Below are 26,872 nucleotides of genomic sequence, written 5' to 3'. Positions count from 1 at the left end.
ATGGAAGCCAGCCCTTCGGCTTAAACCATGCCATGGATATTTACCATCTCCTCTTTCTTATGAGGATGACTCGGGCTCTTCTATTGTTTGTCTTTGAACATTCTTCTCCTCCTTACAGTCGTAATTGCTAGCAATCATGTTTCTTCAGCGAGGATCCCGTGTGCTACAGAAGCAATGGCATGTTGCCAGAGGCATGGGTAGCATGGCAATGGGCTCTCGAGCTCCTATGATGGCCTCTTCTCAGAGATGGTTCAGTGAATCCAGAAGATTAATGGCTGTCAAGCCTGTTGTTCTGGCTGATATTGGTGAAGGTAAGCCCGTGAACTCAAATTACCCCATGTCATCCGGTCTGACTAACACGAGCCAGGCATCGTTGAATGTGAAGTCATTCAATGGTTCGTGGAACCCGGTGCCCGCGTCGAGGAGTTCTCTCCGCTATGCGAAGTCCAAAGTGATAAGGCCTCTGTGGAAATCACAAGCCGCTTCTCAGGCGTGGTCAAGAAGCTGCACTACGAAGCTGGCGAAATGGCCAAGGTCGGCAAGCCCTTTGTCGACATTGATATCGAAGGCGAGGCAAAGGCCGAGGAGGTTGACGCAGTATCAAATCAACAAGCCGACAAGGAGGATGTGCCTCCTCCACCACCCACAGAAACCCAGGCCGCCCAAATAGAGCAGCAAGCGAGTCTAGAAACACCTGTTGAGACACCGGTCAAAGAGAAGGGCAAATGCGCCACCATCGCTACTCCAGCTGTGCGACATCTTTCCAAGGAGCTCAAGGTGGATATCGCAGATGTTGAGGGCACTGGAAAGGATGGCAGAGTTCTCAAGGAAGATATCTACAAGTTTATCAAGGAGAGAGATGCCAAGGATGGTGCCCAGCAAGTAGCACCAACTCCTACGTCTTCCAAGCCCCAAGACACCTTAGTACAAGCCGAAACAGTCGTGCCTCTTTCCAACACACAACTACAGATGTTCAAGACTATGACGAGGTCCTTGACCATCCCACACTTCCTCTACGCTGATGAGGTTGACTTCTCAAGTCTCGTGGAGCTTCGCAAGCGACTGAACCGTGTCATTGCTAAGGGTCCTACAGTTGAGGGTCAACCTGGCAAGCTATCATATCTCCCCTTTATAATTAAGGCTGTCTCATTAGCGTTGAACCAGTACCCAATGCTCAATGCCAGGGTGGATGTTGACCCCAAGACTAACAAGCCATGCCTGGTCCATCGATCACAACATAACATCGGTATCGCCATGGACACCACCGGGGGCCTTGTCGTGCCCGTGATCAAGAATGTCGCTTCTCTCAACATCCTATCTATTGCGGCAGAGCTCTCACGGCTTCAGGCATTGGCCAGCCAGGGCAAGCTTAAGCCGGCTGATTTCCAAGGGGGCACAATTACAGTGTCCAATATTGGAAACGTGGGTGGTACATACGTCAGTCCCGTCATTGTGGAACGTGAGGTGGCCATTCTGGGCATTGGACGCATGCGCACAGTACCTGCGTTTGACGAGAACGACAATGTTGTCAAGAAGCAGATCACCAACTTCAGCTGGAGTGCTGATCACCGAGTTATTGATGGCGCTACCATGGCGCGAGCCGCAGAGGTAGTAAGACAAATAGTGGAAGAGCCGGACCTCATGGTAATGCATCTGAAATAGATAGAGGGGCGTTAATGTACATAATTTAGACTACCAAAAATTCATGAATTACAATGGCGATATGCAAAGCTGGTGAGACGCTGCTGAGCCGTGGTATTGCATGATTCCTCGGCAATGGATCCCGGTTTGGCTAAATATTGAAGTCTCATTGTCTTGTTGATAGCCAAGCGAAAGAAGTGAGTGGTTGGAGAATCTACCCAGACAATCTGAATCTGCATGATGGAAGATGATGGTGGCACAATCTGTAGAACCCTGATTCCGTTGCATTGATAACCTCGTGATGCAAATCGCTCAGGCCCCAAGATGCCGAATGGGTTTTACCGTGCATGATGACAACACACCGACCTGAAGCTTCCAATGACAGTTCAGTGATGATGAAGTATTTGTATAAGCTATCACTCGTACGCTTGTCGGTCAGAGGCATTTCCATTGTCATGAACGAGCTGAGCCGCGGTCATATGTGTGGAGTTATCATGATGCATGAGAGACTTCATGTTCATCGGAATACCTGGAAGTCAATTAGAACAGATCTATTCGCTCACCGAGCAAAATTACATGGTACCTCATAGGCTCATGGCAATAGATACCGGCATGCATCGCATGGCACTGATGGGTGTTTGGTGTAAGAATATTTATTTGTATTTCTGCCTTGACATGCGAAGCAGATCATGAATCATCTAAGATGGAGTCGATAATATAGCAACCCTCAAAACTGACTTCTCATCTCGCCCAAGTTTGGCTCTCATGCGCGCGCAGCGTAAATTCACAACCCTGGGGATGAGGGCATACCTTTCCCTCCCTTCTTTTTAGCCTATCCGTGTAAGCAAGCAGCCCCAGTTGTGCTCATGCGGTACAGCGACTGCAACTCTGACACTTTGCGGGGGACTGCACCAAGCCAGCTAGTCTCTTTCTTCCTGGTCGCGCCTCATCGGAGAGCTGTCCGAGTGTGTAGGTACTGGGCAGCGACGAGACGCTTGGTTCCAAAACGCCGTTTAAATATTGAACTCCAAAATCCTGAATGCAAATAGCCAGAACGCTGTGACTCCCTGCTTGATAATAAGGCCTCGCCTAAAATTGTCCATCATGACTGTGTCTGGCGGGTCGACAGTGGATGATGAAGCCGGTAAACATGTACCCAATGATATAATGTGTGAACGTAAAACGATATTTTTCGAGGCCGTCTAACGATCATGGCTTGTCTTGAGATTTGGTGATTGTTTCCAACACGTTGCTGAGAGCTTCTCGCTCCACCTCTTCTATGGGCCGGCTGACATCGATGGTGATAACGTCCTTTTCATCAGCCAGAGGTCGCTCAAGGGTCTCGAATTGGCTATGGACCATGTTGGCACCCATGTAGTGGTTTTGTCGTTGGGCGACACGAGCGAGAAGAAGCTCCTCAGAAGCGTCGAGGAAAACGAAGTGGATCTGAATGCGGTGATCGTAGTATCCAGCAACGCGGATGACATCGCGATACTTGCGCTTGAGAGCCGAGCAAGTAAGGACGACTCCATTGGATCCGGAATTCAATCTCTTGATGGATTCTTCCCGTAAAGCTGTGAGCCAATCCCATCGATCGGCATCAGTCAGGGGAATACCATTTCGCATCTTATCGATATTGGCTGGAGGGTGGAACTAATGAGAAAACCGTGTTAGTGGTGACGCCGGGGCATTTTCACAACGTGGGGCGTTCTGGAAAAGTTGTACATACCGAATCGCCCTCAATATAGGGCAAGCCTAATGATTGAGCCAAATACCCAGCGACTGTTGTCTTTCCACAGCCGGCAGGGCCCGTAACCAGCCAGATGTGTTGTTGTCCCTGGGCTTTGTGGCCATTGAGGGTGGCAGAGTTGATAGATGGAGGCGCTACCGTCATTGGTGACGAAGTGGTGGGCGGCAAAGTAATGCTGGTTGGTTTTGTGGGAGTCTTGATTGACATTGGTGTGGGTTCGTAGGAAAGCATTTTCGTATGAAGTAATTGAGAGAGCCAAAGCCGATCTTTTAGGAATATTTATATGTTCGAGAAGCCCTTTCGCAAGATTTTTGTTGCCCCTAATGACGCCTGTCGCTTGGTGTATAACTGAAGGTCGAGGTGAGATTGACAGTGATAATGGGAATGACAATGATAATGACGTAGTAACGGGATAGTCAAATGTTTATGAATCGGTCAAGTAAATCAAGATCAGAATAGGAAAAAGCCAAGAATTGCAAATCAGTGAAGCAATTTGACAGAGAGACACGGGGGGCCAGAGGGATCTATATAAGGTTGATGACGGTACAAGTCACAGCTGATGTACCTAATTCAGGCTCAAGGAAAAGGGCCCGGAGAGAAGCCCGGGCAGGCACGAAACTTCCAACATCCACTATTTCGCACAGCCCAACCTACATTTGCTTCCACAGGTGGCGTGGGGGCAGGGTGTAGTGAAATGGGCCCGGGGTGACTGTCACCCGCTGGAAGGGATCCAACTCCACAACCCAGGCCAGGCTTTGGAGCCCGGTGCCAGCAGGGCATGCCGTCTGGGGCTGGTGCTGGGGGTGACAAGGGCTCCAGACCAATTGGTTGAGGACGGAAAAAGGTCATCAGAATCTACTGTACCCGGGCATCTTTCCCTGTGCGGGACGAGACTGTCTAGGATGTCCAGAACGTTGCAACGGATCTCATCCATTTGTGCTTTGTATCTGCGCATCTGTGTGTTTGAGTGTAAAAGCATCCATGGCAGTGGATATACTATGGTGGAGCAGAATTTCGAGACCGACTGGCAATGCCGTTCAATTTGGACTCAGGGGAAAGGGAAAAAGATTGGTGAGGATCTGGCCCATGACGCTTCCTGTGGGACGTGATGATGGTTCCCTGAACCCCAAATTCCATCCAGCTCACATTACCCAGAACCAGCCCCTGTCACTCTCCCGCTCATTTGTGAGGTCACGAGCCCACCACACGTTTGTTTTCGTGTTCCAGTTCGTTTTACAAAAACACAATTCCGGCAGATTCTCATTAAAATTGTGTATCTCACTTGGCGCCACGCAACGATGCATGGAGTGCAAATCCAAGGTGCAAATCATCAGCTTCGCATTGCCTAGATAGGAGCTTGAACGTAGTAGAACAGGGGCGAATCTATCATGCTCCCCGGAAAAAATCCTTGCGCGGAGTTTCCGCAGTTGGGTAATTCTGGAAACTCTGGCCGCCGAACCGAACGCGTGCCAGCTTGCACGACCAACGATATCAAGATATGCAGCATCATTTAGTCTATATTATTTATCTCGTGTATTCAATTTGCCTGACTATGTTCCTCTGGAGTTCGAGAATAACGTTGAACAAGCTGATTAATCCGGCAAAAGTCCAGTGTTGCTGAAGACCAGTCTCAAGCACTTATCCGGCTGACATCGAGCCGACCATGGCACAATGGTTTCATGGTTAAACTTAACAGCAAATCCCAGTGACAGATTGAACGTTTGGAAGGATTCAAAATTTGGTTGATGATCGGGTGTACCGATGTGCTGGTCCGAATTTCCCGACCGGAAAATTGGACACCCTCCATGTCATTGTTCATCGATAACACTCGCTCGTTGAGAGCCTCATTCTCAACATTCTCATTCCCTTTATCATGTTTCGAAACGTCCTCTCTCCTGAGTGGTTTACGAGTAACCTAACGGGCCCTATTACTACAATCCTATTTCGCCGAGGTCACTGAACTGAGTGACGCGGCCGTTGCTCATGTTATCCATTAATGCTGGTTTTACGGAGTAGGTACCCTGGCTTTACCTACCTAAGGTACCTATTGATGGGTTTTTGATCGCTCGCCTCGCTCAGATAGGCCCGAGCAGAGCTCTCCTGTAATAGTTAAAGTCAAGATCTGACCAAAACCAAAGGATTACTTTCTTCGACATGGGAAACCCTACACGGCTTTGCTTTCTCTGGGCTGAGGATCACTTTTCAAGACCTCGACTCCCGATCCAATCACAAGTCAACGGCTTGGGTGAGATTTACCCAAAACAGGGCAGGGCAACGGGGAGCGGAAAAGGCACAAGGAGAGAAAAGCCAGTAGCGTTGACTGTGGGGTAATAGCGTGGGGGCAGAGGTCAGCTGGTGAACGACAATTCAAAGCACAGAGCCTTGACCACTGCAACCAGAATCTTCTAGCCAGCGGTTTTATTATTCGGTCAGGAACGAACAACTGTCAAAATGTGAAACGTTTTGATGGAGTACTCATAGGAACGCTGTGCAAAACATTGGTGAGAGCTCATAACGCCCAATGAACAGGAGAGTGGATAGATGCGAATGCCTTCATCAACCAGCATATTCATGAACACCACGAATGGAAACTCGGAGTGGTCAATTCTTCCCCATTCGCATCGGCGAACGTTGGCAATCAGTCACACATCAGTCTATTTACTCCAGGAATCACATTGGCATCGTTACAACTCGGGGGAACCACAACTGCTTCCCCGGCTGGAGTTATTGTCTTAGACAGCCATCCATGTCACCCCAACCCCGGTGTCCCGCCCAGCTGGTTTGCTAGATTCCGAAGGGTTGGCTCGGTTGGCAACGCCGGCTGATGTCGTTGATCGTGCTAACGCTTGCTTGCAGGATGAGGCTTGGCCTAGCTTCACATCTCAATCCTCTGCCGAGCTGCGGCCCTGTAACGCCACACCGCTTAAAATAGCTGAATACTTAAACTCTCAACCAATTTTGGTATTATATGCAACTTTTTGGAGGCACATGATATTTTTCCGGCACTTTGTTGGATGTATTGATGTGTTGTCATAGTAAGGCAGCCCAGGTTAATTGATCAGCAAGGGGCAACTCGCGATGGAAGCACCCCAGATTTGTTGATCATGCAAGTCTCAGGCCGATTCATTGGTACCTTATGCAACTTCTCCGTGTTGTGCCATCCGTACCTCTGCAACAATTGGACCAGAGATAATAGATATCTGGTAGGTTTTTCTTGGCAGCAACATACATAATTGTATACCTATTTGATTGCAATCCTGATAGACGATTATTTGTCTTGCCTCACCTATGGAGTATTGTTACCAACGGAGGATATGCATTTAATTCCGGCTTCAGAAAGCACTGTGTCTTCATATGCCAAAGCCTTACATGACATTGGACCATTGGAGGGTGCCCCGGGGTTTCTGCATAAAAATACAAATAGGATTCCCAGTACCCGTCTGGGGTGGTAGAGCTGAATTGCTCCTTGGCTTGGTATTTCGGTTCGGTTCGCTTCATCTTTCTTCAATATGTATCGGCTACCATCCTGCGCTTGAGAGGGACTAATCAACAGAGGTAGCCAAAAGAAGTGACCGGCGTCCACATCCCGAAACGCACTACGTAATGAGGACAATGCCGTTCAATGTCAGTATCACACCCAATGACTACTGTTTGACGCATCATGCAGCAAATTCCAACCTCAGGAGGCGCTTGCATGCCATCCTCAAAGGCAGCATACAAATAGTTGACAAATGCTACCGTGTGTCTATATATATATACGTAAGAAAGTCTGGGTTTCATACTACAGTAAGTTGAACAACAGGAGAATAGTTGTGAGTTCACTGAATCGACCAAAAAGCGCTTACCCTAGGCCTCAGGAACATTTCCCGATGTGCCTCGCTGGTCTCCTCCAATTTGTGGATAAATTGTGATATTTGGCATTACAACCGTGACAAAAAACCAATAACGAGCTGTTACTGACTTCGCCAGTGGTGGCTCAATAATATAAGATATCCATGAACGTTTCACGAGGTTATTTCGAAGTTTTGGCACCAGTGACAAAACTGGAGCCAATTGAAAGTTTGAATAGAGGGACACGACGGATTGGCAACAGCACCGGCATTGGCACAACTCTTGTGTAGAGCCGTTCAGTGAAAGCAACACCCTAATTCTCAATAGTGTGATCAATTCATTTGCATGTCTTCAGATTTATCAACATCATGATACTAAAACATTCGTCGCAGAGCCCCTCATTGGGGTTTATGATGGGGCTCTCTGCACCGCCTTACTAGCTGGTATAGGTAATAAGCTCTGGTCTTTCTGTTTGCCGCCTTGACACGTTTAGGAAGCTGCGTTTGTCCCCAGATTAACAAAGATTCATTGGCCGACGTGACCTAAAAACGTCAGTCACAGCCAGCGGGCATGCCTTCTCCAAACTTAATCTCACCGTCTCTTGTATTTCAAAGATTGCCTTCACTAAGAACAGCAGCCTTGAAGTCACACCTCCTGACGCGACGACCCATTCCTCGCTTAACAAAGTCTTTCAACCACCAGAGCCTTCACAGGTTTTCAACCTCTGCCATCGCCATGAACTCGAACGAGCTGATCCACTACCTCGCCGACAAGCCTCCTTCGGTGGTTAGGCTCGAGATTGAGAAGCACTTTGATGCCCTGAATGATAAACAGAAACGTTATGCTCACTTTATCAGCAAGTAAGTTTTGTTCCCGAGTGTGTATAAGTCGTCGTGAAGCTCGATCAATGCTTATGAGGGGCAACCATGCTTATGAGGGAGGGGTCGTGTGGCTTATGTTAACACACCATCACAGAGCTGCTTTCGCTGGTACCAGAATTGTCCTTCGACAGATCTCCCCAGAGTCTGAGCCAATCTTTGACTTGATTCTGACCCTGCACAAGTCTGCCAATGGCGATTGGAATGCCCTAGCAAAGAAGGTTGGCGTCGAAGAAGATGAGGTTACCCGCTTTCTCGAGTACGCTGCCATGTTCCTTGGCAACAATGGCAACTACAAGAGCTTCGGCGACTCCAAGTTCATCCCCCGGTGCTCGGAGAAGACTGTGGCTGCCCTCGCTTCCACTTCACCCGAGGCCAACAAGTTTTACGAGGCGACAAAGGGAGGCATCTTCAGCTCTGACAACCCCGCCATGATGCACCTTGGTTATCCCGACGACGGCCACATGACTACTTACTACCCCGAATCTTCGCACATCACGAAGGACGAAATCAAGGCTGTTTCTGACTGGATGGAGTCCAAGGGTCTTCTGCCCGAGAACAACCGACTTCGCAAGACCTCAGAGGGTAACTACGAGATCCTCATCGCTTCAGCTGTCAAGGAAATTCCCAGTGAAGGAGGCGACATTGGCAAGCAGACCGAGTTTACAGTGGAAGATGGACCTCTCAAGAGCAAGGCAATCAAGCTGGTCTATGGTGACTATGCCGAGGAGATGAAGAACATCACAACCTTCATTAACGGTGCTGCCGAGAATGCGGAGAACGATACCCAGAAGAAGATGCACGAGGCTTATAGCAAGTCCTTTGAGTCCGGCTCACTTGAGGCCTTCAAGGACAGCCAAAGATACTGGATCAAGGACAAGGGTCCTATGGTTGAGTCCAACATTGGCTTCATTGAGACTTATCGAGACCCTGCCGGTATTCGTGGAGAGTGGGAAGGCTTTGCCTCTAGTAAGCTTCCTACTAATATATGTCCTGCGCGAGGAATTACTAACTGGTTATATAGTGGTTAACCGTAAGACTTATCTACAATAAGGACTTGACCAATCACTGACCATTGACCAGTTGAGCGAACTCGCGCATTTGGAGAGCTTGTGAAAAACGCCCCCAAGCTCATTCCTCTGTTGCCCTGGGGCTCGGAGTTTGAGAAGGACAAGTTCCTGTCTCCCGACTTCACATCTCTTGAGGTTCTCACATTTGCTGGTCGGTAGCCTAGTGCTCTTATATTCATACAATCCAGACATGCTAACATTGAGCGCTCCAGGTTCTGGTATCCCCGCTGGTATCAACATGTAGGTTCCCATAACAAAACCTATATGAAGTGGAAAGCGGAATGTTGACATTTTCTCAGTCCCAATTATGATGATATCCGTCAGACCGAGGGTTTCAAGAATGTGTCACTTGGAAATGTCCTCAGTGCCAAGGCACCTGATGAGAAGATTCCTTTCATTCGAGATGAAGATCTCGAGGTCTACAAGAAGCAGCGAGATGCTTCCTTTGAAGTCCAAGTTGGCCTCCACGAGCTTACTGGTATGTAATCCTGACTAGAGTCTCTTGAATCTATTGCTCATATTCGTCAGGTCATGGTTGCGGTAAGCTCCTCCAAGAGACATCCCCAGGCACCTACAACTTCGACAAGGAGAACCCTCCCGTCAGCCCTGTGGATAACAAGCCTATCACAACCTGGTACAAGCCCGGGCAGACTTGGGGTTCCGTCTTTGGTAGCATTGCTGCCTCGTACGAGGAGTGCCGTGCCGAGCTTGTTGCTATGCACCTGAGCTGCGAGTTCCCCGTTCTCAAAATTTTCGGCTTTGGTGATGGTTCCGAGGATATCAATGGCGAAGCTGGTGATGTCCTTTTCGCCTCCTACCTATCCATGGCCCGAGCTGGACTTGCTTCTCTTGAGATGTGGGATCCCAAGAGCCAGAAATGGGGCCAGGCTCATAGCCAAGCTCGCTTCTCCATCCTCAAGTGCTTCCTTGAGGCCGAGGACGATTTCTGCAAGCTTGATTACAAACAGGATGATCTTTCGGATTTGACCATCAAATTGGATCGCTCCAAGATCCTTACGGCTGGTAGAGATGGTAAGATTTATTTTTAAAGGCATGACATAAGCTAACAAATTCTTCAGCTGTTGCCAAGTATCTCCAGAAGCTGCACATCTACAAGTCAACCGCCGATGTCAAGACTGGTACTGACTTTTACGTCCACATGACAACTGTTGACCCTGAATTCTGGGGCAAGAAGGTCCGTGATATTGTTCTCAAGAACAAGCAGCCTCGCAAGGTCTTTGTTCAGGCCAATACCTCTCTGGATGAGTCATCTGGAAAGGTTTCGATCAAGCACTACGACGCCTCGTTGACTGGCATGATTGAGAGCTGGGTAGAGCGCAACTTGTAAAATAAAAACCGTGAAGAGCATGGCCACATTAAACGCCGGGTCACCTTAGGACAGGGGAAGAGATGAAATAATACTCATGTTGATATTATGAATCTGGGTCTTGGTCACATTAGAGGACTGACATACCAGCAGACCGATAAACACACATAAATTTTGAAACTTTTTTAATCATTCATAAATCAATGTCCATTGTTGACCAGATCAGATCGGAAAACACCAAGATCGCTCACACCAGTTGTCTTTATCACTCAGGAGATGGGATATCCGAGTGAAGTTCATCATCATCGGCCTCTGACCGGAAGCCTCTAGAATTTTGTATGCTCGTTTGTTTTTTGACTGTAAAACCTGATTACAGACGCCAAAATAGGACCGATGCCGTCGACTTCCAAATGCAATTGGCCAAACCAGCCCATTTCGGAGACCCTTGCCGTTCTACAACCCGTTGTGTCGCAACCCCGGTACTCCCATCACCCCGGCACAAGATTGCACATTTACCAGGCCATCTCGTGGGGCTTGTCACCCTTCCTCAAGCTGAAAGAGCTGGAGAGGTAAGAAGCCAGCATGTCAACCTTCTTGATGTTGGCAATCAGAGCCTTATCGATGGCCTTCTGGTCGGCGGCGCGGCTGCTGTTGACCTCCTTCTTCTATAAACGGTAGTCAGTGATCTGGTATTTCGCGAGTATTGTTCTGGAGTCGTTCTATCGTACCTGGGGCTTCTCTCCCTGCTTGAAGAAAGCCTCCTCACCAGCCTTCTCCTTAGCCTTCTCAGCGGTGAAGTACTTGGGCTGAGAGACCTCCTCAATCTTCTTCTCGTCGAGACCGGAGATGTCGACCTTGTAAGAGGTAGCGATGACGTATCGGGAGTTGACTCGTCGCAGAGGAACACCGTTGATCTTGAAGGGGCCGGTGACGAGGAGGACACCCTGGTCGAGGGACTTCAGGAGAATGACACGCTTGCCACGGAAGCGGCCAGCGAGGAGGATGAGGACAGTGCCGGGCTGGAGGGACTTGCGAGGGGCCCAAGATCGGACAGCCTTGCGGACCTGTGATTTCCAGCTGTTAGCAGGCTGATACTTGATTATGCAAAACATTGCTGCAGGCAGTTGCTATATGTAAAGAGGGTGGAATCGTCAATCGATATTTGTCGCAGGCATTGCAGATCTGTGCGTTCGATATATGGCATTGAATTTCGAAGCCTTTTGTCGTTCAAAGTGCGTTCTTGCGATGGCAGTCGGATTGCCATGGACCAAACTCGTTCTCTCAACTCCTCGGTTCCCGAATCCTGGCCGCGCACTCCAAAGCATAACGCAACTGCCTGCAAGTGCATCGCAATCATCACCAAAAGACTCACCTTCTTGTTCTCGGCATCGTCGTCAGCGGGGTACCACTTCTTAGCCTTCTCCGAAGAGGCAGGAACCTCTCGGGTCGACTTTCCGAATGTCTTGCTCGTGGGCTTCGCCGACATTGTGACTCTCCTGGCTGGTTGACTTGGGGTTGGGTGAAAAGAGGAAGTGAAGTCGGTGGTGTTGAGGTGGTGTAGGCCCAAAATGTAAATTGTCTTTGTGGGCGAAGCCTAGAAAGTGTGGCGAACTGCCCAATCAAAATTGAGTCGCAGTCTCCACCGACAGAGTCACGTGCCGGATCTTCTTAGGGCAGAATAAGCCAGTTGGGTTAATGAAGGGCTATGGCCAAATTTTTCTAGTGTGCCACTTAATAACGAGATAGCCTTAGAAGCTGGTTGAAGACCAACAATCTACGAGCATCACATGATTTAATTCTGCCTGAATGTCATAAGAATGAGAACGAAGAACATACCAGAATATCTGCAATTTTCATACAACCGAGTTCCTAGTCTCCTTTCCTTGCAAGCTGCCTCTCAGGTGACAGAATACCTGTGTGAGGCCATCACGTAAATTTTCTGTCTTCTAGAGTCAGTCACATGATTTTGTGGTAAAAGTTGGCTCTACTTATCTTATCAGCTCTAGCGTCTCTCGATGACGGATGATCGAACTTGCGAGAATATGCTCCATTCGCCTTGAAGCCTGTAGCCGAGTTTCGTGTCGTACGTAGATAATAAGAGGTCTCCCGCATGCTGAAGAAATCTACGATTTTACGCTCGTTTTCTCTCTTTTAGACGTTATTGTAATTATTTTTTATCACAGTGTCCAACATGCAGGCACGCAAGCAAATAATCACATCAACACAGCGCATGGCTGCTAGTGCCCGGACCCGATCCGTCCAACCACTTACACGGGTTCTTGCTACACAACCTTTGAGGCCAACTTCCCTACGATTGATCCCAAGTCTTGCTATCAGGTCATATGCCAATGGTCGTCCACACCCCCCGGTGGTACTCACCGGATGAACATGGGCGGCGAAGAAGAGAAGCCTGCTCTAGAACAATTTGGTATCGACTTGACTGCCCGAGCCAAGGATGGAAAGCTGGATCCAGTCATTGGAAGAGACGCAGAGATTCAGCGAACCATTCAAATCTTGTCAAGACGAACCAAGAACAACCCAGTCCTGATCGGCAATGCGGGAACTGGAAAGACTGCAATTCTCGAGGGTCTCGCCCTCCGTATTGTGCGCGGTGACGTCCCTGAGAGTATCAAGAATAAGAGGGTCATCAGCCTTGACCTTGGCTCTCTTATTGCTGGTGCCAAGTTCAGAGGAGACTTTGAAGAGAGGTTGAAGAAGGTCTTGACAGAGGTGGAACAAGCTCAAGGAGAAGTTATCCTCTTCATTGATGAATTGCACACCCTCCTCGGCCTTGGGAAGGCTGAAGGGTCCATCGATGCGTCAAATCTTCTGAAGCCTGCTTTAGCCCGTGGCGAACTTCAATGCTGTGGTGCAACAACTCTCAACGAATATCGTCAAATCGAGAAGGACGTTGCATTGGCTCGACGATTCCAGCCTATCATTGTTAGCGAGCCTTCTGTGGAGGATACAATCAGTATTCTCCGAGGCATCAAAGACAAGTATGAAGTTCACCATGGTGTCCGCATTACAGATGGCGCTTTGGTGGCTGCTGCTACCTTATCCAACCGCTACATCACCGATCGATTCTTACCAGATAAGGCTATTGACCTCATGGATGAAGCAGCCAGTCATCTCAAATTGCAGCATGAGTCCAAGCCCGAGGATATAATGCGCCTTGATCACAAGATCATGACTATCCAGATTGAACTTGAGAGTCTGAGGAAGGAGTCAGACGTCGCTAGCAAGGAGCGCCGTGAGAAGCTTGAAAATGACCTCAAGAAACTGAATGAGGAAATTTCCGAGCTCAATGCGCGCTGGGAGAAGGAGCGCGCTGAGATCGAATCAGTCAAGAAGATCCAAGAAGATCTTGATAAGGCCAAGTTCGAGCTTGAGCAGGCACAGAGAGAAGGAAACTTTGGTCGTGCCTCTGAGCTCAGGTTTGGTGTTATTCCCAACCTCGAAAAGAAGTTGCCCAAGGAAGGAGAGGGCAAAGAAGCAAAGTCCAGTGATGCTCTAATCCACGACTCTGTTAGCCCCGACGATATTGCCAATGTCGTCTCCCGCATCACAGGCATCCCTGTGTCGAAGCTGACTTCCGGACACATTGAGAAATTGGTTCATATGGAAGATTCCCTCCGCGAGACAGTCAAGGGACAAGATGAAGCCATCAAGGCAGTCTCTAATGCTGTCCGTCTCCAACGAGCTGGCTTGAGCGGCGAGAACAAACCACTGGCTTCCTTCTTCTTCCTGGGCCCTACTGGTGTGGGCAAGACAGAGCTGTGCAAGAAATTGGCCGGTTTCCTGTTCTCGACTGAGTCTGCTGTTGTTCGCTTCGACATGTCAGAATTCCAGGAAAAGCACACCATTTCTCGACTTATTGGTGCACCGTCCGGTTACGTCGGCTATGAGGACGCCGGCCAACTGACCGAAGCCGTCCGCCGGAAGCCGTATGCTGTTCTTCTTTTTGATGAGTTTGAAAAGGCACACCGCGATATCTCCGCTCTCCTCCTTCAGGTCCTTGACGAGGGCTACCTCACCGATGCTCAAGGCCACAAGGTTGACTTCAAGAACACCATTATCGTTCTGACATCCAACTTGGGTGCTGATATCCTTGTTGGTCAAAACCACCTTCACCCCTATAGTGAGACACCCGATGGCGAGATCGACCCATCAGTCCGTAAGGCTGTCATGGACGTTGTCGCCTCGGCTTACCCACCTGAATTCCTTAACCGTATCGACTCTTTCATTGTCTTCAAGCGTCTCGCCCGCAGCGCTATCCGCGATATTGTCGATATTCGCCTCAAGGAGCTCCAGCAGCGTCTTGATGACCGTCGCATCATCCTTTCGGTTCCCGACGATGTCAGAGACTGGCTTGCAGAGCGTGGCTACGACCCCAAGTTTGGTGCTCGCCCCCTGAACCGACTCATCACCAATGAGATTGGCAACGGCCTTGCAGACCAGATCATCAAAGGGCAGTTGAAGATGGGTGAGACTGCCGAGGTTAAGATCCGTGACGACAAGGAGGGCTTGGATATCACCGTCAAGCCCAAGGATGCTTGAATGACCTGACTATGAAAGACTATTCGAGATTCTAATAATGACTTAATGTGTTTCATGTTTAATTGTACAGCTTGTATAACAGAAGCTTATAGTATCATAGAATGTAACTAAATATCAAGTAATGCATAACCACTCAATTGAGACAAACCTATATCAAGACGCACTGAAAAAGTCATGTTTCGGAGTGCTGGTGGAATTAATTCTTCCCAGGCTGCAACCACTATGCCTGCAACTACTATCTTCCATGGATATCCGGGGCTAAAACAAGGTTTGGAACATTGTCAGCTTAAATCTTTGATGCACAACAGACTTGTACGATCCTCCAGGAGCTGCGTCTTGGCTCGGGGTCTGTCATGGAGTCAATCCCCATACGTTTGCCCTCGTAAAGGTCTTTCCTTCAAGATTTAAGCCAACATTCTGGACCCAAGGATCTGATCCTCTTGGCCAAAAGACTGGAGACTGCCAGTGGTGTCACTTAAATCAGTTAAGCCTCACGGTTTCAGTAAAGGTGTGGAATAAAACAGATAGAATCTCTACAACAGCCCAATCTCGCAGTGGCCCAAATGCATGCCTCGTTTATACCCCTCGTTACTTGAGTTGCTCATCATGGTCATGTTCCCTAAGCGACATGGGAAAGAAAGAAATTAAACAAACGATAGATCTACCAGTGCGCCACGGTTTGCGAGAGTATTGTAAAATCAGCGAGGATGCATTCTTTTCAAAGAGCAAACAACACCCGATTGACGACTGTACAAATATCCCGGGGTTCCCCATAAGACGCCTCCCATCATCACCCGACTTTTCCTCCAAGAAGAAAAAAAGAGAAAGTACGTTCTGTGGTCCTCAGGAGGCGAGCTGACGCTGGCGATGGCAAGCAGATGTTGACCAGGAGGCTCACAGTGAAGCACCATTGAGAGAGGAAGGAAGCGTTAAAAGAGGTTGCTTAAACAGAAAACGTGAATAGACGCGACTTTGGTTCAAGGATTTATCTTCGATTGGTTGACCGATAACTTTGCAAATTACAACCGAAACCTCGAGTCGAGACAAAGAGCCATTTGAGAGTATATGGCAGAGCAGGAGAGAAAAAGCGAGTTTTTATAGAGAGGCCTCTCGACATCTTTCTACTGATGACCCGCCTTTCGGAGGGTGTTGGCGAGCCACTCAAGACCCTCATAGAGACCGTCACCGGAGGTGGCACAGGTGGACTGGATGTACTATTAAGGGAAGAAAGCAAGAGATTAGCACGTGAACAAAGAGACAACATCTGGGGTCAGATATTGACAGTTCATTACTTACCCAGGCGCGTTGTCGCAGGCTGTGGAGGCCAAGCTTGTCTGTGATCTCGGCGGCGTTCATGGCGTTCTAATGGTAGCGTAACGTTAGTACATGGTACCGCGGGTAAAAGACACATTGAGGGGAGATTTGGGAGAAAGTGTCGAGGTGGGGTCGTGACGTACGGGAAGATCCTGCTTGTTGGCGAAGACAAGAAGGATAGCATCGCGGAGCTCGTCCTCGTTGAGCATGCGCTGGAGCTCCTCTCGGGCCTCAACAATACGGTCGCGATCGTTGGAGTCAACGACGAAGATGATACCCTGAGTGTTCTGGAAGTAGTGTCTCCACAGAGGACGAATCTTGTCCTGACCACCGACATCCCACACGGTGAATTGAATGTTCTTGTACTCTACGGTCTCGACATTGAAGCCTAGCAGATGAGAAGGAAAATTCTGTTAGCGACATGAAGTGTTATCAAATTCGAGGGCGTCTCATACCGATAGTGGGAATGGTGGTGACAATCTCACCAAGCTTAAGCTTGTAGAGGATGGTGGTTTTACCGGCGGCATCAAGACCAACCATCAGAATTCGCATCTCCTTCTTCCCCCACAGTCGGTCGAAAAGCTTTGAGAAGGCGAGACCCATGATTGCGGTTTACGGCTTCGAGGCCTGTGTATCTAGGTATAGAGTAAGAGGTTCTAAAGGCGAAGGCGCCAGGTCAGCGATGCTGTGGATGTTGAGAGAAGACGACGTGGCGAGGGGTAAAAAGGGGACGAGATAAAGAGGGAAGAGACAAAGGCTGCAGGCAGGCTGAGACAATATATGGGAGAACGTCTAGCCAAGGGAGGAGCAGGAGGTTGGATGTTTTGGTGATGGTGGAGGCGGGACGGCTTTATGGAGTATCGCGAAAGGACACCTAAGGGAATGATCGAGGCAATGATCAAAAGCTCATCCATGGACACGTCTCCGTCATCACCATCATCGAAGTCCTGGATAGTCCTTGAAGCTTGCAAGCACCCCCGTTCCAGGCTGCCGCTATCACCCGCTATGGCCAGTATGCTATGCTGTACGTCGATATTTGATTCAGAGCCGTCACGAGGCGGATCAACGGGGGGGGATAGCATGACGGCGAATTTGGTGATCGGGCGGCGACAGCGTGAGACGGGAGCTTCTTGAGACAAACCATCGTGAGGAAGATCGGGAATAGACAAGCAACAAACAGCGGGATCTAGACAGACTCGAGCGAGAGACAGGAAGACGCTGAACTTACTGGATCGTGGGGCGGTCCTTGGAGTGGTGGTGCAGAAAAAACGACGAGCGGCGATGGATGGATGGATATGGATGGATTGGGGGTGGGCGCTGTCGTGTGGTTTGACTTGTCGGTGTGAGAAGACAATCACTCAGGGAGGGGTGAGAGACATTATCGCTCTCTTTTTGGGCTCCAGCTGCTAGGTTCTTATTTTTTCTGGCCTCGGGCTGTTTGTTACTGGGGCCGGGCTGGTGAGCGTGTCGTTAGAGGGGAAATTACTGGTTGATCGCTAGAAAATACTGGAGCCAAGGCCTATTTTCGAGGACATCTCAGGGGACAGACAGGGAGAGCTGAGGGGCAGACAACGCAATTGCACCGCCACATGTGGTCAGTGACCTTGATCTCGGGTACTTGTTTCTAAGCGATTCAGATACTTGATAAGAGAAGTTGTGAATGGCGACACTTGTTGTGTCAGTCTCGTGTCAAGAAGTGCCATTGATACATTTCTAAGCTTGAAGTTTCTGAGTGCTGTAATGGCGCCTGAGAACGCATATCGTCTGCAAACTCGTTTCTCAATGTCAGATAGCACGAAGTCAACGCCGCGCAATCGGTCCCGCCATGATCCATCTCATCCCTTTTTGAAGTCGCAAGGACAGATAAACGACAAACCAAGGTAATCTCTACAAGCCACAGCAAGACTCCACCCGCCCACTTCCCCCCTTTTAGGCTTGGGGACGTGGGATTGGCTTGTGAATTTTGGCAAACAGACAAAAGGTGCAAGCTGGCAGGAACTCAAATACAGGCTCGGCAAAACCGTGGCTGCCCACACGCGAGCCGCAACAGGAGCAAACCCTCCTGCTCCTCCAATTAGGTGCGGAAAGGTGTCAATTCGTCGCAATCCGAACTCTATACTTGACTTAGTGGACACTGGACAATAGCTCCAACACGGGGATTCAATGCTCATGATCAGAGTATTATAGCATCGCAAACAACCACGACACTCCTTTGAAGCTATAGCGATCGATCGGACCTATACATACCCGACAATGTACTTCGTCTCTGCGGCCAAGGCCCTCGTGGCCGCTGCTGTCTTCTCAGCTGTCACTGCTCACAACATCGTCCTGCCTGCCCACGGTCGAGAATGCTTTCACGAGTCCCTACACAAGGACGACACTATGACTGTCACTTTCCAGGTTGGCGATCGTGAATTCGGTAGCGCAGGCAACCTTGATATCGACTTCTGGGTACGTGCCTTTGGGAGCCAGGCAAACAATCAGGATATTAACTTATAGCAGATCACCAACCCTGCTGGTCAATACGAGACAAACGAGAAGAGTATCTCGAACGGCGATTATTCGTTCACGGCTAAGCATGATGGCAAATACATATACTGCTTCGGAAATGAGAACTGGGGTGCCAACACCAAGGAGGTCTCCTTCAACGTCCACGGAATCGTCTACGTGAGCGAGCACGAAATGCCTGCCGACCCCCTTGATCGTGAAGGTAAATGAGCATCCTCCGTCTGGAAATGATTAAAATTGGCTTACAATATTCTACAGTTCGTAAGCTGTCTGATCTCCTTGCCCAGGTCAAGGACGAACAAGAATACATCGTGATCCGTGAACGCACCCACCGCAACACCGCCGAGAGCACAAACAGCCGAGTCAAGTGGTGGAACATGTTTGTCATTGGTGTTGTCATTGGTGAATCCCTCTTCCAGGTCTGGTGGCTGCGACGGTTCTTCGAGGTTAAGCGTGTGGTTTAAGGGGTAGACTAAGGTGCATGACGCCATGATAAAAGACCAACTCATCGAAATGCCCCGAATTATTGTTTGTTTGACGAACCGCAAATGCGAAAAACGGTTTGGCGCAACATTATATTAGGAGCACTTTTGGGTGTATGAAACGATCATACAAAGGACCAGTTGGAAACCTGCGCAATTGTGATAACAGGGAGAGCATGTACTAAAACATTTTACATTGACAAGAGCCCAATATTGATTGCATTTGGGCCACGACTGGCGGCCTGAAGGTCCAGGTGACTGCTTTGATGTTACCTTACAAACTGCCACCGGTAGATACACACAGCTTTGAAATTTCATGTTCATTATTCAACCCAAGCAAGTCTATGACCAATTATCCTGAAAAACATATCTTGTATACTACAGTGCCTTGTAGCTCAAATCAAGGTCATTCATCTCGTTGACGTATATTCATCGCTGACATGACACGACATGAACCCGTAAGAAACCCCCAGAAAAGCAAAACCAACGCCTTGTTTTGACTCTCAGAGCCATTGCATGCAAAAAGGTAAGGAGATTATTTAGGCTCCAGGATCAGACTGGGGGGCTTTACCCGCCTCAGCATCAGCCTCAGGGGCTTCAACAGGCAACTCGACATCTTTGACGGGATGAAGCAGCATAGGAGGCAGACACATTCTGCCCTCGCCACCACGCATGTTGCCCACTCCTTTACCTTTTTTGCTCTTATCCTCCGTGCCTTCAAATTCCTCACCACCGTCATTGTTCACTCGAAGACCTAGCCAGCGACGGTACATATTTGGTGCAAAGCCCGAGTTGTAGAACCAGGAAAGGCCGTGCATGTTGTGTTCGCGATCACCAAAGATACTAGTTCGAGAGCCTCCACTTGCGCCGTCACGGCCGTTGTTGTAGACTTGTGCCATGTAGGCTGTAGGCCAATTTCGGTCAACATAGACAGGATGGGGCACAGCGACGGCCTTATAGCCATGCTGCAGAGCGACGGTGGCAGGCCACATCTCAGGGAAGGCGAATTGCTTCTTGAAAGCCGTCATTTTGTGCATGGTTGTCAGCAGTCGCCGCGACATACGCGAAGTGGTGATGATATTGGCCCGGCGGGGAGGGAGTCCCTCGGATCGGTTGTAGCCAGTGATGTCCTCCTTGAGACCCCAAGTTGTACTATCAGGGTTAAAGATCGGGTTGAGGGCAATGTAATCGGCCTCTTCTCCAACACCCCATTTGTAGTGATCCTTCTCGTAAGAGGTAGGAGCAACAGGATCGTTGCCAGGCTCAAACCAGTCATCATCGTCCTTAGGACGAAGAGGTCCCCATACAGTACGGTGGCCTTTGGTGTCAGAGTCAGGGGACTTGCCCTCAAGACCAGGAACTCCTTTCCAGACATTGTCAGCACCTACGACACCCATCTGGCTCTGAACGCGAGCCATCTGTGAGAAATCTTCCCAGCTACCGTGAATGCTGGGGAAATAGAAGCGAGAGTTGCGCTCCCAGAGACCCTTGCGAGGCTGTGCTTTAGACCAGTTCTCAAGCTTGGTAAAGAGATCGTAATAGTGGCCTGTGTAGCGCACATCCATTTCCCATTGCCAGAAGTAGTCGTATTCAGGATGCTTGTGGGCAAAGTACTGCATGGCCATGGATAGACCGCGGTACACGCCGTGAACAGGTAGATCAGGACCACGAGTGAAGTGGTCGTAGATACCCTGGTAAAGAGCGAGCATCTGTGTCTCAGACCACAGTGTAACCAAGCCTCTGAATTCTTCGGGGATGGCTTCCTCAATACGCTCGTGGTAGATTCTTTCGTCTGCCCACACAGGATGAGCAGCTTCATTCTTGACCTGAACCAGGAGATGGATATCATAACGACCACCAGATGTCACAGCGAGCTCAGTAATAAGAGATCGAAGGTTGGCAACATCATCTTCGCGCCAGTTGTACTCGTCCCAGCAGCGCACAACAACAGCAGTTCGTGGCAGTCCGCTTCCAGAAGCCTTAGGCGACTCATTATTGGAATTCCCGGGCTTTTCTTCCTGATTCTTCTTGTTATCCTCGGTATCTTTAGATTCGGTCTGATGGGACTTCGAAGACTGGGACCCTCCTGCTTTTGATTCCTCGGGCTTAGGCTCATGTGTTTGGGACACGAAAGCCTCGGTAAGCTCAGTCTTTGAGTCACCAACCTTTGAGTATGCGACCTGAGAAGCCTTGGACTTGGATTGTTGAGTATCTTTTGGTTTTGGCGTCTCAACCTGAGAGGCCGCAGTTTCTTTTTCAACCTTAGGCTTATCCTCCTCAGCACTGCGGCGCTCCAGAGTCGAAGTAGGAAGTGGCTTAGGCTTGGGTTCGTGCGCGAAGAAGCCATGAGGAGTCTGGATCTTGGAGGGAAGCTCCTTGAAGCGAGCCTGGTTTGCCTTGAAGCAACGGCGTTGGACATCAGCCCAGTCAATTTGTCGATAGTCCACGCGAGGAGTCTTCTCCCAGACAGCATCCGAGCCTTCCTTTTGTCCATGCTCACCAACGCTAAGACCACCATTTCTTGAGGAATAACCAAATCCATAGGGACCATATCGGCCATAACGGTCGAAACAAATGTTCTCGGGTAGGTTCAGGGTCTCGTAGGATCCGATAGCATGCTCAGGGAATCCTTGGGGGCGACCATTATAGTATCGGAGCTGGGGAACCCGGACTGTGCCGTCAGCATCTATAAAACACTCTTTGATTCCGGTCTCCTTGCTTCGATTCGCATAACCGCTCCAGTCGTTGCTCTTAGGGAGGCTCTTCTTGTCAGCCTTGGAATCATCCTGGGGCTTGTTCTCCTTTTCCTCCGTGGCACCACCTTTTGTCTCGGCCTTAACGTCGTCCTTTGGCTTGGCTTCGTCCCTTGCTTCCTTCTTGGTAGGTTTTGTGCCTTGAGCTTGGGCTTCAATTTCTTCGGTAGCGGCCTTATCGGTTTCGTCGGTATCCTTGTCGCTCTTAATCTCGTTTTGCTTGCTCCAGTCATTGCCTTCACTTAGCATCTCAGGCTCGTCCTTCACATGAGGCCATTCCGGCTTTAGCTCCTCGAAAGTGGCCAAGCTCTTGAGGCCGCCATAGTACCTTTCCAAGAAGGGGAACTTCTCCCAAGCAGGTGGCGGTGGCGGTGGGCGGTTATCAACCTTACCATTGGCGACTTTCCAGTTCTCAACTTGGCTGGCTCGTACAAGACTCAACACCATGACAATAATGAATGTAATCACAGTGCAAAATAAGTAGCGAGTGACCTTGTTTGGCATTCGGTAGGGGTATACTTTGGCAATCCTTCGTCTAAGAGGGAGCGGTTTCTTTTGGTGACTGGGCAACATCAAGAGCCCACTGCTCGCAGACGCAGATGTATGCCTTGAGGAGCCGGCCGAAGAGCTCTCGGGGGAGTATGGCTCGTCTTCGTAGTCATCTTCATCATCGGTTGAATAGTCGTCATCGGAATACCGCTCCTTCGTGGGAGAGTTGACTTTTTGATAGAGTGGGAGCTGAGGCTCGCGCGGCCGCAGTGGGTTTGATAGCAATCCCATAATGGGACTATTATATATGTCTCTGGGAAGGAATGTTAGCGATTGCGAGAGCAACGAGAGGTCTCAGAACTAACTGAGGGTACTGACCCTTTTGACCAGACTGGGCAATTTCTCAGCACTTCGTGATACCCAATTGTCGTAGTTAGAGTGCCTTGGTGATGCTTAAAAGAACGAGTTATTGAAAAGACACGAACTCCTGAATATTGCAAATAATTGTCATAGAAAGTACAGAAACCTGGAAAGAGGTTATTGTTTCGCTGCTCTTTAGACCGCTCTTAGCTGTGGTTGACCCATGATGGGAGCTCTGTCATTCGCTGGTTTGTTTTGTTACGGATCCGGCTGTTGCTGAGCAACGTGGAGCTTGGACTTAGCTGCGACGTCAGCTATGGACACGGCTTGTACTGCCAAGCATGACAAGCAATAGCCGCTGACGAGCCAAAGATTATTTGGATGCATGGATATGAGGCCCTCCATTCTTGACTTTCCCAGAGTCTTTCGACACTTCGTCTTGCATGTTTCCCAATGCCTGTGTGGTTGTGTTGATCAATGCAGACAGGCAGTGCCTCAACTTTGGTTCTGAATCAAGGATAAGGAATGAGATGAATAAGGAAACACCCGAGTTACAGTGCTTCTCCCTTGTCAAATGCTATGTGAATACTTGAAAACCTGCTCCCTTGGCGTTTAGATAGCGCGAAGATATTATTCTGACCACCATCACAGCGCCTTGTCCAGGGTAGCCTTGACGACCTCGGATCCAAACTAAGTCAAGTTTCACAGAACACTCAATCATATCAGTCTGTGCCGTCTTACCTTTTTGGCCTTTCTCCTTGCGATCCAATGCGCCGCTCACTAGTGACATAATCTTGTCCTATTCGTCAAAAATTCCAGAGCCACAAGACTGTGTAGCTTCAATTCAACGTCATGCCCCGCCGACGGCTGCAGCGCATATCAATTCACTACTGTTCAACCAAACAGATGCGATCAATTCCAAGGCTTGCTTTGCAGCTCGCTACGGTGGCTGCCAATACGCCTGTCGGAACGTCGGGGTTGGGTTGGTTAGCTGCGACGCTGGCTGAGCATCAGATGACGATCCCCTCTTGTCGGTTCTTTCACCGTCTCCAATTCTTGACTTGACCTTGCCCTGTAAGACTCGGCTGTTGTCTCATGCGATTTATTTAAATACTGCAGTTGTTCACTCTCCGATTTTATTCGGGAGAGGTCGATCGTTATTAATGGTTCCATAAGTTAAAAGACAGCTCTCATCAATATCACATCACACTTACACGGCTCTCAAAACACCCCGCTCTCCAACCACATAGCGGCATTGTGGTCGCCAATTTGTCCCAAACAGGCCCCTTTCATCTTCAAAGAAAGAGACTACACACTCTTTTTTATCTTGAAATGCCGTCAATTGCAATCACTTCAGCTGAGACCTTGTCTTCTCCCCCTCCCGATCTCCAGGGCGAAGCTGAATTGGAAAATCTCAAGATCTCCTACGCCCTTCGCCAGCAGCCCATTTCCGTAACTCTTGATGGTAAAACTATCTTCCTGTCGTCACTTGTCCTAGTTCTGCTTATTCACTTCCTTGATTCATATCACGCCGAGGTTGTCATTGCTTCATTCCCAATTGTGTTGCTCGTCCACAACGACTATCAGAACTTCCTCAACCTTGGCCCTGGTGGCACGCCCTCAACTTTCAGTGGCTACCTGCGTATATCATGGTTTCGTCTTTGGGCTCTCAGCGACCCCTTTGAGGCCCCAGAGCCTGACCCTATGCGTCTCCCAACATCAGGTATCCTCCGACGCCAGCGTCTCCCATACCGCGCAGGTCCTCGACCCGTTGTTGCTGGCATAGCACCCCAAAGACAACTTGATCAGCACGGGTCTCGAGTATGCTACCGAGCTCTCCGTTGGTCCATGGCCAAGTTAGCGAATAGGAGCCCTAAAAAGTTTGGCACCGAGAAGTCCTGCATAGAGAAGCATGGGTTGGCATTGTTTGCCAGGCATCCAGTACAAACGAACTGCCAGGGCGAGATCTGCCATGTTCACGACTCGGACCACTCCATGCATATGTGCTTACACCCGGACGATATCAAGGAGGTGTTAGAGAAAGGCTGGGGTCAGAGGCACCCACTCGCCTGGAGAAGTCGGTTCCTCAAGAGCCCTGTCTCCCCAGACTTTGTCATGATCTATGCACCACGAGGTGAGATTTGCTTCTAGGCAACCAGCAAGAACTTACGAGCACAACAATGGGCTAACGAGACTTTCATTAGATGACGAAGAATTGCAGGTCATCTGCAATATTATCGAAGCTGCTATATGGTACACTGTTGCCGAAGAACTCGAAATGGGGATCTGTCCAAAACCCACGTAAACCTACATTGAGTTAGGCATATGGATGGGAATAGAGAAATGTTCATATTGTAAAAGCGAATCATTGCTTAGGATGTGGCTTCTAGCATCAGTGTTAATGGGTATCTTACAATGCAATAAAATCTTCCTTCCAATGTCAACATCGGATGCAGCCGTCTAATCTGAGTCTCCCTGGTTCGCATCGTCCTTCGATTGCTTGAACTTCTCTTTTCCTGTCGCTAGGAAAGCCTCCACTGTTCGACCATCAAAACTTCTCCCATGCATGAGGTTGATACACGCAAGGGCTGACTCTGCATCCTTGAACTTGACTGAGACTATGCCTTCCGGTTCTTGATCAAATAGGACAACATTTGTCACTGTACCCAACTTGGCGCATTCTTCTCGGATGTCCTCCTTGATTTCCAGCAGGGCAGCAGGGTCTTCCTCAAGCTCTTCCAGCGTGAACATATGCCGAAGAATCACAAGCTTGTCCCACTTAGTCGCTGTCTCCGGCTGGCCCGGGTAGGGCACATCGTCATCCCAGTCTGCCAGCTTCGCATCGAGTTTCTGAGTCTTTTTGATGATCTTTTGCCTGTCGCGATCCTTGTTCTGTGGTTTCCGCTCAGCTGTAACATCCCCCCTTTCCCCACCTGCACCACCTTCCTGGTCGTATTTAACTTTCTTGTAACTCGAGTCTGCGGCCTGAACACGTATTCGTCCTTCATGTGTGCCACTGGGAGTGATTCTGAAGTCTGTGTCATCAAGAAGCATAATGGCCATCTCGACACTCTGGGGCTTGAAGAAGACAATCAGAGCGTCACCCTTGAAGTTGCCCTCCGAGTCGGTGTATAGTTTGATTCGTGGTGCGCCGCTATCAATTTCCTCTGCGATAACGCCGCCCTTCCGGGAGAAAAGGTCGTAAACTTCCCCAACAGTTGCATCAGCGGGTAAACCTGTGACATAGACGGCTGTATTCTGTTTGGGCTGTTGAGGTGCCTTTTGCTTCTTGTTTTGTCGTGAAGGTTTGCTGGGTTCGGGAGTCTACTCAATAGTTAGCTTGAATAACCTTTCGGTGAACACGCATCGAGTCAGTGTCGACAGCGCAGCGATGCTTGGACCTACTTCAGAACCGTGACTCGATCCATTCTTGCGTTTTTTTGCTCCGCCATCTACAGCATCATGCAATACAGATTCTGTGAAGTCATCGAGCGCGCCAGTCGCTGGTGGTTCTAGTGGCTTCTCATCTGCAAGCACCCATCGCTTGGAATCGGCGTCAAACTCGTACTCGTTGCCGTCATCGTGAACTGCAATGAACTTCTGGTCAAGCTTGGAGAACGATATGCGATCATCGCTATCGAATTCGCGAGGGTCCGTAGGGAATGAGACATCCATCGCGATAATATTAGAGTGTTTAAGCACGTCGGGGAGGCGTTTGAATGAAGTTGTAACTAAAAAGCACTTGAGGTGTAGCTTGGATTTTGGTTGTTGATGAGCTAGCTTGAAATGTAACATACCCTGAGGAATGGTGCGGTACGTCAGTCTGCGTCTCTATGCTTGCCTCGTGGGGGCCAACCTGGGCAACGATCTCATGCCCCACCTAGGGACCTAGGTACCTAAGGTACCTAA

At 49.3% G+C, this 26,872-nt stretch overlaps 10 protein-coding genes across 10 annotated transcripts; 5 read left to right on the top strand and 5 right to left on the bottom strand.

The window, feature by feature from the left end:
- Positions 1–136: 136 nt before the first annotated feature.
- BKA55DRAFT_495469 (2-oxoacid dehydrogenases acyltransferase-domain-containing protein) lies at positions 137–1,662 on the top strand (the record flags this gene model as incomplete). Its single annotated transcript, XM_046186286.1, has 2 exons — positions 137–311; positions 368–1,662. 2 exons carry the CDS (start codon positions 137–139, stop codon positions 1,660–1,662), a joined length of 1,470 nt encoding a protein of 489 aa, XP_046056885.1.
- A 1,108-nt stretch (positions 1,663–2,770) lies between these two features.
- BKA55DRAFT_34032 (P-loop containing nucleoside triphosphate hydrolase protein) lies at positions 2,771–3,997 on the bottom strand. Its single transcript, XM_046185749.1, has 2 exons — positions 3,371–3,997; positions 2,771–3,294 (listed from the first exon to the last, which is right to left on the bottom strand). Exons 1-2 carry the CDS (start codon positions 3,620–3,622, stop codon positions 2,851–2,853), a joined length of 696 nt encoding a protein of 231 aa, XP_046056884.1. The 5' UTR covers positions 3,623–3,997; the 3' UTR covers positions 2,771–2,850.
- Positions 3,998–7,378: 3,381 nt separating this feature from the next.
- Positions 7,379–10,590, top strand: BKA55DRAFT_550629 (peptidase family M49-domain-containing protein). Its single transcript, XM_046191286.1, has 8 exons — positions 7,379–8,082; positions 8,198–9,069; positions 9,125–9,133; positions 9,184–9,321; positions 9,383–9,410; positions 9,470–9,648; positions 9,699–10,202; positions 10,250–10,590. Exons 1-8 carry the CDS (start codon positions 7,793–7,795, stop codon positions 10,516–10,518), a joined length of 2,289 nt encoding a protein of 762 aa, XP_046056883.1. The 5' UTR covers positions 7,379–7,792; the 3' UTR covers positions 10,519–10,590.
- On the bottom strand, positions 10,591–12,073 carry BKA55DRAFT_550625 (ribosomal protein L6e-domain-containing protein). Its single transcript, XM_046191285.1, has 3 exons — positions 11,870–12,073; positions 11,226–11,561; positions 10,591–11,162 (listed from the first exon to the last, which is right to left on the bottom strand). The coding sequence occupies exons 1-3, from the start codon at positions 11,981–11,983 to the stop codon at positions 11,010–11,012; spliced, it is 603 nt and encodes a 200-aa protein (XP_046056882.1). The 5' UTR covers positions 11,984–12,073; the 3' UTR covers positions 10,591–11,009.
- A 615-nt stretch (positions 12,074–12,688) lies between these two features.
- BKA55DRAFT_588634 (P-loop containing nucleoside triphosphate hydrolase protein) lies at positions 12,689–15,057 on the top strand (the record flags this gene model as incomplete). Its single annotated transcript, XM_046194825.1, has 2 exons — positions 12,689–12,868; positions 12,907–15,057. The coding sequence occupies 2 exons, from the start codon at positions 12,689–12,691 to the stop codon at positions 15,055–15,057; spliced, it is 2,331 nt and encodes a 776-aa protein (XP_046056881.1).
- A 1,121-nt stretch (positions 15,058–16,178) lies between these two features.
- Positions 16,179–16,974, bottom strand: BKA55DRAFT_497181 (ADP-ribosylation factor family-domain-containing protein; the record flags this gene model as incomplete). Its single annotated transcript, XM_046186443.1, has 4 exons — positions 16,179–16,271; positions 16,354–16,419; positions 16,515–16,759; positions 16,827–16,974. The coding sequence occupies 4 exons, from the start codon at positions 16,972–16,974 to the stop codon at positions 16,179–16,181; spliced, it is 552 nt and encodes a 183-aa protein (XP_046056880.1).
- Positions 16,975–18,624: 1,650 nt separating this feature from the next.
- On the top strand, positions 18,625–19,343 carry BKA55DRAFT_588632 (emp24/gp25L/p24 family/GOLD-domain-containing protein; the record flags this gene model as incomplete). Its single annotated transcript, XM_046194824.1, has 3 exons — positions 18,625–18,822; positions 18,874–19,081; positions 19,138–19,343. 3 exons carry the CDS (start codon positions 18,625–18,627, stop codon positions 19,341–19,343), a joined length of 612 nt encoding a protein of 203 aa, XP_046056879.1.
- A 301-nt stretch (positions 19,344–19,644) lies between these two features.
- Positions 19,645–23,148, bottom strand: BKA55DRAFT_33646 (uncharacterized protein). Its single transcript, XM_046185735.1, has 2 exons — positions 22,982–23,148; positions 19,645–22,916 (listed from the first exon to the last, which is right to left on the bottom strand). The coding sequence occupies exon 2, from the start codon at positions 22,892–22,894 to the stop codon at positions 19,901–19,903; it is 2,994 nt and encodes a 997-aa protein (XP_046056878.1). The 5' UTR covers positions 22,895–22,916; positions 22,982–23,148; the 3' UTR covers positions 19,645–19,900.
- Positions 23,149–24,295: 1,147 nt separating this feature from the next.
- Positions 24,296–25,268, top strand: BKA55DRAFT_495647 (uncharacterized protein; the record flags this gene model as incomplete). Its single annotated transcript, XM_046186300.1, has 2 exons — positions 24,296–25,097; positions 25,168–25,268. 2 exons carry the CDS (start codon positions 24,296–24,298, stop codon positions 25,266–25,268), a joined length of 903 nt encoding a protein of 300 aa, XP_046056877.1.
- Positions 25,269–25,423: 155 nt separating this feature from the next.
- BKA55DRAFT_683176 (uncharacterized protein) lies at positions 25,424–26,638 on the bottom strand (the record flags this gene model as incomplete). The annotated part of the gene is made up of 2 exons (XM_046198464.1): positions 25,424–26,287; positions 26,369–26,638. The coding sequence occupies 2 exons, from the start codon at positions 26,636–26,638 to the stop codon at positions 25,424–25,426; spliced, it is 1,134 nt and encodes a 377-aa protein (XP_046056876.1).
- Positions 26,639–26,872: the final 234 nt, after the last annotated feature.

Source organism: Fusarium redolens (assembly GCF_020744475.1).
Source record: "Fusarium redolens strain MPI-CAGE-AT-0023 chromosome Unknown BKA55scaffold_1, whole genome shotgun sequence".
Classification (NCBI taxonomy): domain Eukaryota; kingdom Fungi; phylum Ascomycota; class Sordariomycetes; order Hypocreales; family Nectriaceae; genus Fusarium; species Fusarium redolens.
This window is presented reverse-complemented; position numbering and strand designations above follow the sequence as displayed.

Excerpts from the sequence above, each read along its gene's own strand:
- BKA55DRAFT_550629 (XM_046191286.1), top strand. The coding sequence starts at position 7,793 with ATGCCTTCTCCAAACTTAATCTCACCGTCTCTTGTATTTCAAAGATTG. Across the intron at positions 9,411-9,469 it reads ATCCCCGCTGGTATCAACAT|TCCCAATTATGATGATATCC; the intron begins GTAGGTTCCCAT and ends ACATTTTCTCAG. Across the intron at positions 9,649-9,698 it reads TGGCCTCCACGAGCTTACTG|GTCATGGTTGCGGTAAGCTC; the intron begins GTATGTAATCCT and ends CATATTCGTCAG.
- BKA55DRAFT_550625 (XM_046191285.1), bottom strand. The coding sequence starts at position 11,983 with ATGTCGGCGAAGCCCACGAGCAAGACATTCGGAAAGTCGACCCGAGAG. Across the intron at positions 11,562-11,869 it reads ACGATGCCGAGAACAAGAAG|GTCCGCAAGGCTGTCCGATC; the intron begins GTGAGTCTTTTG and ends TGGAAATCACAG. Across the intron at positions 11,163-11,225 it reads AGCAGGGAGAGAAGCCCCAG|AAGAAGGAGGTCAACAGCAG; the intron begins GTACGATAGAAC and ends TACCGTTTATAG.
- BKA55DRAFT_34032 (XM_046185749.1), bottom strand. The coding sequence starts at position 3,622 with ATGCTTTCCTACGAACCCACACCAATGTCAATCAAGACTCCCACAAAA. Across the intron at positions 3,295-3,370 it reads CCTATATTGAGGGCGATTCG|TTCCACCCTCCAGCCAATAT; the intron begins GTATGTACAACT and ends TTTTCTCATTAG.
- BKA55DRAFT_33646 (XM_046185735.1), bottom strand. The coding sequence starts at position 22,894 with ATGGGATTGCTATCAAACCCACTGCGGCCGCGCGAGCCTCAGCTCCCA.